This window comes from Nematostella vectensis, chromosome 10 (genome assembly GCF_932526225.1).
Source record: "Nematostella vectensis chromosome 10, jaNemVect1.1, whole genome shotgun sequence".
NCBI lineage: Eukaryota > Metazoa > Cnidaria > Anthozoa > Actiniaria > Edwardsiidae > Nematostella > Nematostella vectensis.
In genome coordinates this window covers 10843251-10856809 of record NC_064043.1, presented here as the reverse complement: position 1 = coordinate 10856809, position 13559 = coordinate 10843251, and the positions used below count along the sequence as shown (strand labels likewise).

Sequence of the window (13559 nt, the reverse complement as noted above, 5' to 3'; positions counted from 1 at the left end):
TGATGTTTTTTTCTTGTTTGGCTTTGCCCGGATGAGAAAATAATTTTCTAATGAATCACCACAGCTCTCCTAAATGCTGTCTTTTCCGAAACCAAATTGATTCCAAAATTGTTTACACTGCTATTCTGGGTCTGTATGACCTGGAATTGATTTGTTTGGCTTCGGGGTGAAAAGACTTATAAAAAAAACATCTGACTTTGGGGAGAGGAGTGTTGACTGGCCCTCCCCTCGTGAATTTTCCCCTGGATCTCCCAGAATGCTTTGCAATACGTAAAGATATTTTCGTGGTTGTACAATCCTTCAAGGAATGGACATTGTGTTTTGAGGCCAAGGAAATGTACCTGGAGGATCAGAATAAAGGTAACTATTTGTGTCTTGAGCTGTGTTTGCTGATCTCTCTCCCTTGTGTGGTATTTTGAGCGTTTTATTGAGAGGGGTGATTCTGCTTTTCTCTCCTTGTTCGATTTGAGATTTGTCAAAGAACCTGTGCTATTATTTGGCTTAAGAGTAGATGCCAACACCTTGGTTGGATGCATATCTGCAAGACCATTTATCCCTTAGACTGATGCCTGAGTATCTTCATCTTGTTGTGTTTATTTTGAATTTATGAATTTTTTGGGTTGTGGGTACTTCCCAAAGCCGGTACAGGCCGGTTGAGGGGTCAATGTGTTAAAAACTTCTAGTGTAACAACAAAAGGGAAGCCCCTGTGCTGGCCGGAATCTCGTTTTTATTTGTGATACCGCTGTTGTGAGCCCAGAGAAACCGCTGGCTAATGTCCCTTATTTCTGGGAATGGAGTTTTGCGGCATATTCGGAGGCGTCTCTTCTGCATTTGACCTTCTAGTATACATATTCCCAGTAAAACACCGCTTCTTGCGCCTTTGGTTTGCGAATTTTGTCATAATCGATGGTTGAAAGTTGAGTTTGAAGTTGATATTATAAGAACGATATGATAGATTTTCAAAATTAAATGCGAATGCTGGCTTCTTTGTGCAATACATCCGGGAACAAATTTGCGAAAACTCGCCGCCAGATAGCGTAAATTAGGTGGGAGTTATAGGGGGAAAACAACGCGTAAACAAAATGGTCACCCCTGGCAACGGGTACCTATTATCATCAAAATTATTTAAAAAAAGGATAAAATTATTAATCTATTGAAATCAAACGTTTGAGAGAACTTTTACTAATGAAAGAAGTACCCTTTCAAGCTATAATATTTTTCTTCATGATTGTCCCAAAATTCGTCATATTTTGGGTATCATACCGCCTAAGCCCTGCATCCTCGTTCCCAGGGTCCCACCCTCCCCTACCCCTAGGGGCAAGGAGGATATGAGAGGAAGACCCTGGGAACGAGGATGATAGCCCAGCATCATACGGTTGCGCCACGCTCAGCTCGCAAAGTGCAAATATACTCGGTGTTACTAAAACTTCTTGGTTACTAATCAATAACCTATTGGGTTTTTTACTAAACTTTTTTTGCATAGAATTTGACAGTACGGCTTGAACTGTTGAAATAACTTGAACTTTGTTTCGAAAATCCGTCAGGAATACAAGGGACGGATGGCAATGTTAGAAATTGTGTGTTAAGTCGCAATATGTAAAATCGTCGCAATTTGTAATAACTGTCGCAATTTGTAATAAACTTGTTGCAATTTGTAATAAAAAAACTATCGCAATTTGTTATAAACCCATGTCGCAATTTGTAATAACCAAAGCTGTCGAAATTATTAAAAATTACGACAAGTTTATTACAGATTGCGACAGGTATCACAAATTGCGACGGTCATTACAAATTGCGACTCTACATTGTGTCTCCTTTCTCTATCTCGAATTGTGCGTTTTGCAGGTTTTTTCTGTCATGTCCCGCAGTTCAAATATCGGGTTCTTTCTCACGCAGCAAATCCTTTAGGGGTTAGTGGGGGAAAGTAGTGTAGTCATCATGCAAAGCACGCACAGCACAGGGTATGTCCTTCAGTTCTTCTTTGAAGGCTGGTTCTCACGACGACGTAAGCGTAAGCGGAGACGGAAGCGCAAGAGTCTTTTGTCACGTGAAAACCTGCTCGACGTAAGCGCAAGGTTTTACGCATGCTCAGTTCGTAGTCTAGTGCCTATACTCCTCGACGAGTTTGCTTAATTTATGCTTATGTTTCGCTTATGTTTACGTCGATACGGTTTTCACGCGACATGAACTCTTACGCTTACGCTTCCGTCTCCGCTTACGCTTACGTCTTCGTGAGAACCAGCCATAAGAATGATGATATGCTCAAGAAAATAAAGCTACTGTCGAATCTACGTAGGAAATCTAGCGTTCATTTTCCTCTGCCTTCGCCGTCGAGGCGTAGCGGGGCTCATCGCAATATAATATGATCATCTTCGCATTACAACTTTCTGAAGTAATGTATTTGTGATCCCGACAACTCGAAGCACTAGTTGATTTCCCTTGAATATTTCGAGTGATTGGCAGGGGACTGATGCCTGTGAAACGGTCTTTTGTATTGGAGAATCGCCAGATTGCAAATTTTTGAGGTCTTTTTTGTAATATAAAATGTTTTTTCAAGTTCGTGCACTTTTTAGATCTTTTTATTAGAAATTACGATACCAGACGACCGTACTATTTGCTTAGGACTTCGAACTGTAGAATTATGCCGCTATGGCCTATATAGCTAAAATCATACAAAGACTCACATTCACTTGCAGCTAGCCAAGAGAGGCCTTGTTTCTTGTTTCTCTGATCTAGCAGTAGACCTCTACAACGAGGGGGCAGATTCAGGATAGTGTCAGTTAATCAGTAGTCCATCATTTCTTAAATAAAACTGCCTTTAGAAAAAAGTAAAACGCACCTATTTTTAGCGATATATTAAAAGGAAATCGTCAAAAACGTACCAAGAATAGCTTTGTTTTATAATTCTTAGAAACATCGGAACGTATTCGTTATTCATCGTTTGGTGAAACTGGTTAAACTGATAATGACACTCGAATGCCTGCGTCCGGGTCATGGGAAGTTATGGCTGTTGCTGAAGGCGATTGGAGATTATGATTGATCATATCATAAACATTGACAAGTGGTCGGAAGTTTCCCTGGTTTTCACGTGTGATCATTGTACTTCTGTACATGTGATGTGTACATTCCTATTGTGTAGTTCCAGAAAATATCCCTATCCCCCTACTGAGGGGGTCGGAGGTATGACCCCCCTCTCCTCTGGAAATTCCTGGGCGTTTGACCCCCCCCCCCCCCCGGAATTTCCAATCCCCTCAATGGGGGGGTAGGGTATGGATATTTTCTGTAACCACTCATTCATCTACGAAAAATAGCTGTGTATACCTGTACAAAGAGCTACGGGAGCGTAAAAATAACTATTTTGTCATGCCTGTGGTTTTGTGGGGATGTTTTGAAGACTCCTGTCTGTAACGAACTCTGGTTGGTTCAAACACTTTATCTACAAAGTTTTGCAACACTAGCTTCCTCTGCAGGTATCTCGAGTGTTTATTTTCCAGTATTTTTATGACATGGCTTCCTGTGGTGAGAGGACTGAGGGCGCGTTGAACACGAATCGAAAGCCGGGAGCGGGACAAATGGAAAATAAATCTCCTATCCTAACTCCCAGCCCCCCTCTCTTTCTTGATCGTGCTACGGGAAGTCCGAAATCGATTAAACCCTTTTTCCAAATAAAAGACCCAAAACACTCTAAAGGCCTGCGGAGAAGGCTAGTTTAACTCTTGTGATAGTAACATTAGCTCTAATCGGTAACGAAGTTATTCATTTCTTGGCTTAAAGCATCTCAGCACACAATATTGTGAGGTCTTTTTTGTCTATTAAAAGGAAGTTTGAAGGGAAGAATATATATATGAAATCAAACATATATCAAATATATATATGAAATCAAACAAATATCCTACTATCTTGATGAATATTTTATTTAATTTTGGTGAATATCATTTTTATGTGTAATACATTATCACATTCTCTTAATACATTTTCTCTCTGTATTTAATACATTCTAATGACATTACGAGAATGCTTTGAAAAATAAATTGCCGTGCTGTTCACGTTATGTCTGTTTGTGGAGAATTAACGGTAGTAAACTTCATCATCGGATTAATCCATTTATCCCATAGCTTTCGCAGATATCGAGGAGAGGCTTGTTCATGTTCTTGTAGTTCGTTCAAGAGTTCCAAACAGATAGCTCACGCCAAGCTTCTCAGTCGAACAGGGACCTGGGACGGAGATAAAACAACACGGAAAAAAAGGTTATCATCACCAAAGTTACATTACCGAATAGTATTGCTGAATTTAAAAAAAAAAATGTGCACCTTTTATCCCTCGTAAGGAAAAGGTCATTATTTATCGGGGGGGGGGGGGGGGGGGGGCTGCTAAGTTGGATTTTTTTTCTGGTTTAAACATTGCGACCTTCCCCCAATCTACTAAAGCACAAAAATGGTGACCCTCCCCCATTAAGGCGACCAACAATTAGGCCCTCCCCCTGAACCCCTGTGTGTTTCTATATCCGATTACAACTACCCAGGAGAAAAGATTGTTTCGAGCCCATTTTGTATAGGGGGGTCTAGGGGCATACTCCCCTGTGAAAATGTTGCCATTTTTAAATATATGAAATGCTAATTATTGTTAACACCTAAATAGAAAACAGCATCATTAGCTCCTTCCCAACAGAAATCTTATTTCAATATGTACCACCAATACCAGGAATCTGAAAGTTAGTAAGGGGGAACTTTGACATGAATCGAAAGTCGTAAACTCATTGATGGAAGTTGATAAATCAAAACTGCAAAAGATGAAAATAGTACACAAATAAAATAGGCCACAATTTAGGGGACAATGTTTTTTAACGCTAGCCAAACGAAAGACTCATCACATTAAATTATCTTTGTAGGCTGTCTGATCTGGTTCTCACTTAAAAGATTTTAAAATTCCAGGCTTTTAGGAGGCTCGGAAATGGATCGGAATACCTATTCAAAAAATAAAGCCCTCCCTTAAACTTTGTATCAAAAATTGAGGCCCTTCCCCAAAATGAAAGCTCAAAAAATAGCAACCCCCCATTACATTGCAGCTTCCCCCCCCCCACCCCCCCCATGTCAAATAATGACCCTTCCCTAAAATGTGTTTTCGGCAACTTTTCTATATCCGGTTACAGCTAGACTAGACAAGTCATTACACCCAAGCGAACAGTCGCCACTGGAGCTATCAAGAGCAGGGAAGGGTTCGGAAAAATAACCATTCGCGCTCTAATATCGTTCAAATAAACGATAATTAAGAACCATTGCACGGCGTGCATTGTGAGCTAGTAACGATTTACCTTAAGAAAATGATTAATCCCCCACCCCCTCCCCCACAAAATCTTGTCTAGGGGCGTGCACAGCCATTGCAACCCTTAAAATTATCATCGCTCCTTAGACGAAGGTCATATCTCTACTCAACTGATCAACCCAATCAACAATAACTAAATGAGCACTTTAGGGAGAAAAGCTACCTGCTTGAACTTATCCGTTGTCAATTGTAACAAATAAAATCAAATGTACATTTTTTCCTTTACTATAACTGTTGACTGGTTGAGCAATTGTTACTCGGTTAGATAAAGACCCCTCTTACAAATAAATCCAACATTGTAAATAATTTAACCTTACCTGACACTCATCGCTTTATCAACACAGTGTGGCCTTTTGCAAGTGCACGTGCTTTCTGGTACGGCATGCACTTCGTGATAGGCCACACGCTGATTCTCGGGGCATTTTATCATCACTGGAGGGCACAGGGACACGCAACGGTAGCCGCCTTTAGAGTTACACTTACACCACGCGGTGCACTCTTTATTGGTAAACCGCTCCCCCGGCTTGTGCATAATGCCGTCTACGAAACACCCAGCTTAAAAAACGTAAAAAAAATCGTAACTTGTTACTTTAAAAATATATATAATTTTAATTATAATTTATTCCTAAAAAGAACACTATCTAAACACACTATGACACTAATCGGGCCGTGTTTAAAGCGCTGGTATTGGTCGAAGTCCTGCAATTTATCTTAGACTGTAAATCGGCTAATGCAATACTGATGAGTCGTAACAAGGCAGGCGCGTTCCAAGGATTGGCCCAAAGGGGAGAGGGGTGCGCAGTCATAGGTAACATATGGAAAAAGCATAGTATTTAAGCTTCCTTAATGAAAAATGACCCACATTTTTTCCGCCAAGGGGGGGGGGGGGTTGCGCGCACTCTGCGCATCCCCCTGTGTGTGCGCCTGCAAGGACGAAACAGGGCAGGGTCCATTGTTGCCGTACCGGTAATAAGACTGTACTTGCGATCCGTCCTTGGGCCGACTTGTGCGGGTGCGTGTATAGCTCCCGAGGGGATGGGGGGGGGGGGTGCTTTCTAAGTAGACCTGATAGGGATGCTCATCGTATTTTTTTGGTGGTCAAAATCGGGCCTTAGGTATTTTTGGGGGGTTATCTGAGAGAAAATAGGCTTTTCTACTTGAAATGATATTTTTAGGGGTTCGTAGAAAGAGGCGCTATGGGCAAACATATTCTAGATTATTTACTACTTCCGACTTCTATTGAAATTTTGTCCGTCGACACTTTGTTATATAACTGTATACTTATCTGCTTATTCCCCGACGAGCATCCCTATCACTTTTACCATGAAGAACCCCCCCCGGGGGTCTAGCTGGTGTTCTTTTAAAGTTATGACTTTTTGTATTCCTACCTGGCGGCTTAGGAGGTGCTAGATCTGGATCTGAAATCGAAAGCACTCCTTTCAGTTAATCCATAAGTTTTGTTTAAGGGGGTGGGGGAGGGGAGTTTGTGGTAGGTAAACCAGCCTGCCCACTTTTGGGGTGCTTTGCGGCGGCCTATGCCGGCGACAGGCGACATTGCAGCGACACTTTTTAGTGCTGTGACCGCCTAGAATTCCAATTCTTGCCAAGCCATCTGTTTATTGTGCCCCCCCCCCCCCCCCCTAAACAATATTGCGAGTCCTGTTACACTGTTTTGGAATGGGGCCGTTTTCAGTTTTTGTAGGAAGGACTTTATTTCGCTACTGAAATCTTCATCTTATTTGCGTTGCATATAATGCGTCATAATGAACTCTGTTTTTATTCACGTTTTCTGTGTATGAATTGCTCTAATGATAATCCTCGAATTCCACGAGACAATTTGGCGTTCTGTCACTCCAACATGGAAAAACAATTAAGTGGACAATATTTGACCTAAAGCTATGGGAATTATTCGTGCGTAGAGAGCAGTCGATATGATAAGCATGTCACTCAAGACCTGTGACGGTGCCAACAGAGAGGCTCATTTATGCCATAGAACTATTCATATCTTTTCATTAAAAAATCCCTAACGCATCTCTAACGCATCATAACAAAAAAAATAGTTTGTTTTAATAAGTCTATCTAGAATAAAAAAACAAAAGTAATTTTAATCAAATGCTTTTAGCATCAGACATGGAAAAGCATTCAACTCTTCCGACAGCGCCTCTTTAAAAAACACACCATTTAAATCGGCTTTTCTGTGTTTCCAACATAGAGGGACATTATCATGGAGATATTTGTCTAAATAGGTAATAAATAACAACGTGATCTACCCTCTTGTTACGTGCTTTCTGTCCCAATTGGATTTCGTGGATATTATTCAAAAGTGTAATATCGAGAGTATCACTCAAGTCTTACCAGGAAAGCCGTTACCGCTCAGAAAATCGTCAAGTTCTTGTCGCAAATAAGGCGATTTTGCTGAAGCTCCCATACACACCAGGCATAAGGCCAGTACACCCAACGCTCTTTTACAACCCATGTTTGCAGTGTAATGTATGCGCTGGTTCGATGTTTGGAGTGTAATCAATGAGCTACCAAGTCTTTTGAATGCTCTCTTTTATCCGCCCCCTGTTGATAAATGGGATAGAGTTTCCGGGTCAGGTTTATTCGATATGACATGTGCGGAGGAGGCACGAGTCTATGAATGCATACTCAGACCTGATGAGCAACGAGGGATGCTAAATTCATCCGAATTTCCATTGCTGTTTTCAATTAGACTTCCCATCTATGTGCCTATCTTACTTAAGAGTAACATAGTATTCATGCCATCGACATGGTCTGTATTCATATAAACACGAGTGTCTTACAAAGCGTGACAGGTTTTTACATGCCAGCCATTTGCGTGGAGGACAAAGTAGGGCGCGGTGTCTTATCTGGTCGATTAACGTCACCAGCAAGTATACAAGAATTTTAATAAGGACTTGGCATGTTTTTAATAAGGACTTGGTGAGGCCTTGAAATGGTTGATGATTATCGCGCTCACGTTTAAGGCCGTGTTCAGGGACCCAGACGTCATTGCGAGCACTCCCTAGATATCTCTACTGTATCTCTACTGTAGATCTGTTGTGGATAATCTTTCGCGGTCGAGGACTGGACCCGAGTACGACTGAAGATTGGTTTATATTTTGCTATAGAGAATGTCCCTAATATACACTCCCGGTATTATACAATCATGCAAAAGCCCATTTCGTCGGCTAAATCGCGGGCAGAGGAGTGGCGGAGATGTTTATCCTGCTAATTTGAGAACTGTGGACACTTCTAGGGGTAAAACTTAAAACGCCCACGCTTCGTTAATTCTTAAAATCTTCACTAAAATCTTCTTAAAGATATTTTCAGAGATGGATAGTCTTACACGGCCATAAAGACTATGTTTTCAAAATGCTTATTAAGAAATAAATTATCTGAAATGGGCTCGCCAAGGAACGAATAAAAAGGGAAAGTGTATAATCAGTGCATGTGTACCAGTTCCCAAGCTCTTCTCGCTCACTAAGCCACTGTTTGGCTAAGAGCATCCTCGTATGTACCGTTGCAGGACTGTCCTTGTGGTGAAAGTGTCTAACCAATCAGGTAGGACTACATGTGTCCAATCATAGACCTTGTTAGAATACCACACGTGTGACACTGGGATCGAGTGGCAGAACAGTCTTCCCTCTTCTTCCCTGGGATCGAGTTTGGTATAGCAGAACGGTCGTTTGTTGATAATATAATTGATTTCTGAGGAATTGATAAAGCAGAGAAACACTCAAGAAGCAGAGAAACACCCAAGAGAAAAGGATTTAGCAAAAGCCGTGTTATGTTCCCTTACTGGAGTCCGTCCTAAGACGGAGACAAGCCATTAAGAGGTGATTCACGCTCCCTCGCTCCTCGAAAAATCGAGTCTTTACTTTCGTACCGTCCTTCGCTAGGGGAGATATCCACAATTAAGCAGGTCAAGTAGTTCATCGGAAATATATTTGAAGGCTACTACTGATAAACAAGTGAACGCAATGCGAGTAAAACATTCAATTGATAATCAATCAGTTCCACTGTCTAAGTTGGGCTAAGTTGTACAGTAAGATTGCAGCTATAAGCTTACAATTATCACACAGTCCCCTAAGTAACCTGATTTGATCTTTCTCTGCCTCATAAAAATCAATACGGTGAATTGGCATATCCTCAGATTTGCCTTTTCTAAGGGTCTGTTTACATTACGAATATCAACCCTAGCTGAAGCTTTAGTATGGCCAGGCGACTGAAAATGTTTTTCATATTGTAGCTAGCTTCAGCCTGTACTAAATTCGTTTTTGAACAGTTAAAACTATTCACAGCACCTCGGCATGTTCTTAGCAGTTCTTAAAATTTGGTGAAACGCTGGACGTTCATATAAAATAAGGTCCTCATAAAAAAAGTGTTCTTTATTTATGTGATTACATGGAGATATTCCATCCACTACTGGAGCTTGGGGTGAAAATCCTAGCACGGGTGAGCAGCCCAGGCCGGAAATCTCGCTCATATAATAGAAAAAGCAATTTTACAAGCATTTTAGGAATACCCGGTTGGACCCCCTGACTGTGCTGAAAACTCAGCCTGGGTTGAAATTTTTAATGAGATAAAAAGAAATCAACAGTCGTTAGAATGCTTCTCTATCAGGCGTGTCATCACCATTGACCACCAAAAAGTTGGTATTTGATTTTGAACAGTTGTCATGTTAGACTTTTTCCATAGCTATCTATGACTGCCAAATGCTGCAAATGCTGTTTGTGTGCCTGCCAATCCTTTGCACCATACCAAATCCTTGCTTAAACAATCCATTAAATTTCATATTTATACTAATAACTATTAGAAAATGATCACTGACACCTCGACCAATCAGCACCCTCTATTTGAACCCCCTAAATCTCATAGTAATTAAAGTTTCAAGGGGCAATAGAGAATTAGAGAATGAGTGGGGAGAATTAGTCAATAGAGAATGAGGCAATAGAGAATTAGTGGGGAGTGTAGTTAGAAATAAGTGCTTACTACTTAGTGATTAGTATTCCCTAAGTTGCAACTTTGTTTTCATTGTTTTCCTGGATTATTGTTGAAATGCCAAATTAGCTATAGAGAACTTGCTATAGAGCGTGTTTATGTTTTTATTGCTGGCTTAGCAACCTATCTACTGCTATGTTAACCGGGATTTGTTACTCTGAAGACATTATGCACTTGTATTTTATATTTCACTGATTTTTTTATTTATGTAAATAAATTATAATTTTATAATTCTGATGTAAAAAAGTTGTAATTTTTAATCAAATTACAAGCAAAACTGTTGTCAGCAACAGACTGCCACCATCCCCAGACTGAAAAGACACCTCAGTGCATTGTTGGAAACTTCAAGGCATACTGCTTGATCAGCAGTAGCTGAACTTGACTGATAGTGTGGGACTTGAAATAGGGGGAAGGTTTCTGTTTTTGGTCTGTTTTTCCAAAAAATTTGCGCAAAAGTACATTAATGGGGTAATTAATAAGTTGTTATTTCTATGTAATCTAAGTAACAATGGCACTTAATCACCTTTAACAGTAAATAAATTAGCCTCAGCTTCAGAAACTGGGTCTTCATTTAGTGTAAAAGTTTTTTTTAACATGTTTTTTTTTTAACTTTGTCTTTGGCTACTTCTTATACGTTCATCTGACATTGCTATTCCTCATTTGCCCAGATAGTGTTTTTAAGATGAATTTCTAACATCTTCAACATGTTCTCTTGACTCAATTGTAATATGTAATACAAGGTTACAATGATTTTTCTTTGTCACAGGGGCTTCACCACCTTGATTATCTCATCCTGACCAAGTCATTGCACTGCAGTTGTCCACATATCACAGTTGGTTATTGCCCTTGACAAATACTGCAGAGGAATTCCCTTTTTATTTATTTCAGGCAGTGTCAAATTTTGTTATTCAATGTCAAAGGTGCCAAGGTTAACAAAATTGAACCAGAGATTTTGTCATCTTTAGCTCTAAGGCGGCACCAAGCAAATAGTCCAGTTTTGAATTCAACTGTGCCATTGGAATTAAGGACACATATAAAGACAGTGTGAGCCTAAGTTTCAGATTATTGGTTCACAAATAACACCGAGATCATGAAGAATTCACATGTCTTACATTGTTTTATTTCAAGCTCTAGGATATTTTCACTTGTATGTTACACTTGACTTATACTACCTTTGTCCATCTATTCAGCAGGCATGATGGATTTCCAAATTTGATTACTGAAGCAACCTTTGTCACATCATAGCTTTTAATGTTCTGTTGTAGTTATGTAACTATTTATTTGCATAATCTTTCAATAAATCACATGTTTCCTTGATGACTCCATTGTCTCTGAATGGCAATGAAACATATTCCTAAAGCAGCTGTTCACTAACCAAATCAACATTCCCCTACTGTAATATGCTGCCCTTTAATCCCCCCCTCTATAATATGCCCCCCCCCTCTCAATGATCTGCCCTTCCTTTCTGCCAACCCTCTTTAATAAGCCATCTTTAAAAAAAACATAGCTCTCTAATAAGCTGCCCCTCTGATAAGCAATCCCTTTCTAGCAAGCCACGACTCTATTAACCCACCCCTTGGCAAAATTTCTAGTATTACATTATTTACATACCAGTGTGCACCTTCTGTTAGGCTGCATAGAGTGCATTATTTAATAAGCCACCCTCTCTATTAAGCCAACCTTATGAAACAAGCCAGTCCTCTCCAATAAGTCACCCCTCTAATAAGCCATCACTATCTAACAAGTCACCCCTTTAATAAGCCAGCCCTCTCTAATAAATCACCCATCTCCAATAAGCCAGCCCTCTCTAATAAATCACCCATCTCTAATAAGCCAGCCCTCTCTAAAAGCCACCCCTCTCTAATATGGCAGCCCTCTCTAATAAGCCACCCCCCTCTAATAAGCCATCCCTCTCTAATAAGCCAGCCCTCTCTGATAAGCCATCCCTTTCTAATAAGCCACCCATTTCTTATAAGCCACCCCTCTCTGATGAGCCATCCTTCTCTAATAAGCCAAACCTGTCTCATAAGGGGGTGGAGGGGTGAATAGGGGTCTCCCTAGGATTCTTTCAGGATTCTTTCCTACGTGTGGCCAATATAAGTTTTGACACCTATGCGGCAGAGAAAGGGCGTGGTCCCTAAACTCTAAGGGATGACGCGTAGCACTTTAGTCTGTACCATACAGCACTCGTCAATGATGATTACTTCTGCGAGACGGTCGAGTTTGTGCCCCAGCTCGGAAGGTCTCCACTCCTTTATCGGCTTCTCCGCTGGTATGCAGAGGTAGTGGTGGTAGGTTTGAGCCTTCACCGCGAGGCGCGGGTTGTTGCGATGGTCGTGGGCGAGGTCGTTCTCGGTGGTGAGCACCACAACGTTGCGGCCACGGAACATGCTCACCGCCCACTCGGTCTTCCCCGATCCTCCTTGACCGGCTAGATACATCTTTGCAGAGGTTGCGGCCACTAGATCGCACGGCAGACTCGGCGCAGTACTCGGCTCCCTAGCCAAGCTCCCCGACTTCTTCGGACCCCAAGCCGCTTCGGGTCGCCACTCGTACCCAGGCTTCTTGTGGCGCCACTCTCCATACCTCGGATTTCGCTCCACGAGCTTTACACCACTGGGCACCGCCTTTGCGTATATGGCATCTGTGCACACTCGGAGGACGTCTTCGCGAGGGATCCGCCTCAACATGCGTCGCAACGCTATGTTTGTGTACGCCAAGACGAAGGCCCTGATATGGTACCATTGCGAGCGCCGGACACCGTCGGCATGCTCGAAGTTAAGTAAGTGGTCGGTGCCCGCAAGGAGGTTTGTCAGATACGCGGCTTCTTCACGGTCGCGGACTACGATCGAGGACTCGTCGCCATGGCGAGCGCACTTGCCTACGAAACGGACAGCGAGATCTCGACCCTCAGGGTACTGCGAGTCTTCGCCGCCGGGGCGGCACGCGATGGAGTGAGGGAACTTGATGGAGTCCTTTTTTCCGACGCTATACAACACCTCCCTCGCCGTGGCCATGACGAGGTCACCCGAGTCTAACAGGTCCTTGAGCTCTGGCGTGGTGATCTAGCCCTCGTTTTGCTCCAAGTGCTGTCCCACCCTCCCAGAAGTGTAGGGGTGGCAGGCCTCAGAGAACTCCCACTCGGTCAGCTGAATGGCCCCGGTTAGTTGAAGAACCTCGCTCAATGGCTGTCCCACAACATCCGCGATACGATACACGTTTGTAGGGAAGC

General features: G+C 41.9%; 1 protein-coding gene and 1 long non-coding RNA gene across 2 annotated transcripts; one reads left to right on the top strand and one right to left on the bottom strand.

Moving 5' to 3' along the window:
• Positions 1 to 3897: 3897 nt before the first annotated feature.
• LOC116603110 lies at positions 3898 to 7876 on the bottom strand. The gene is made up of 4 exons (XM_032364120.2): positions 7679 to 7876; positions 6712 to 6741; positions 5641 to 5878; positions 3898 to 4215 (listed from the first exon to the last, which is right to left on the bottom strand). Exons 1-4 carry the CDS (start codon positions 7797 to 7799, stop codon positions 4200 to 4202), a joined length of 405 nt encoding a protein of 134 aa, XP_032220011.2. The 5' UTR covers positions 7800 to 7876; the 3' UTR covers positions 3898 to 4199.
• A 164-nt stretch (positions 7877 to 8040) lies between these two features.
• On the top strand, positions 8041 to 11644 carry LOC116604083. Its single transcript, XR_007313919.1, has 2 exons — positions 8041 to 9162; positions 11094 to 11644. It is a non-coding gene; the product is annotated as an uncharacterized LOC116604083 (long non-coding RNA).
• Positions 11645 to 13559: the final 1915 nt, after the last annotated feature.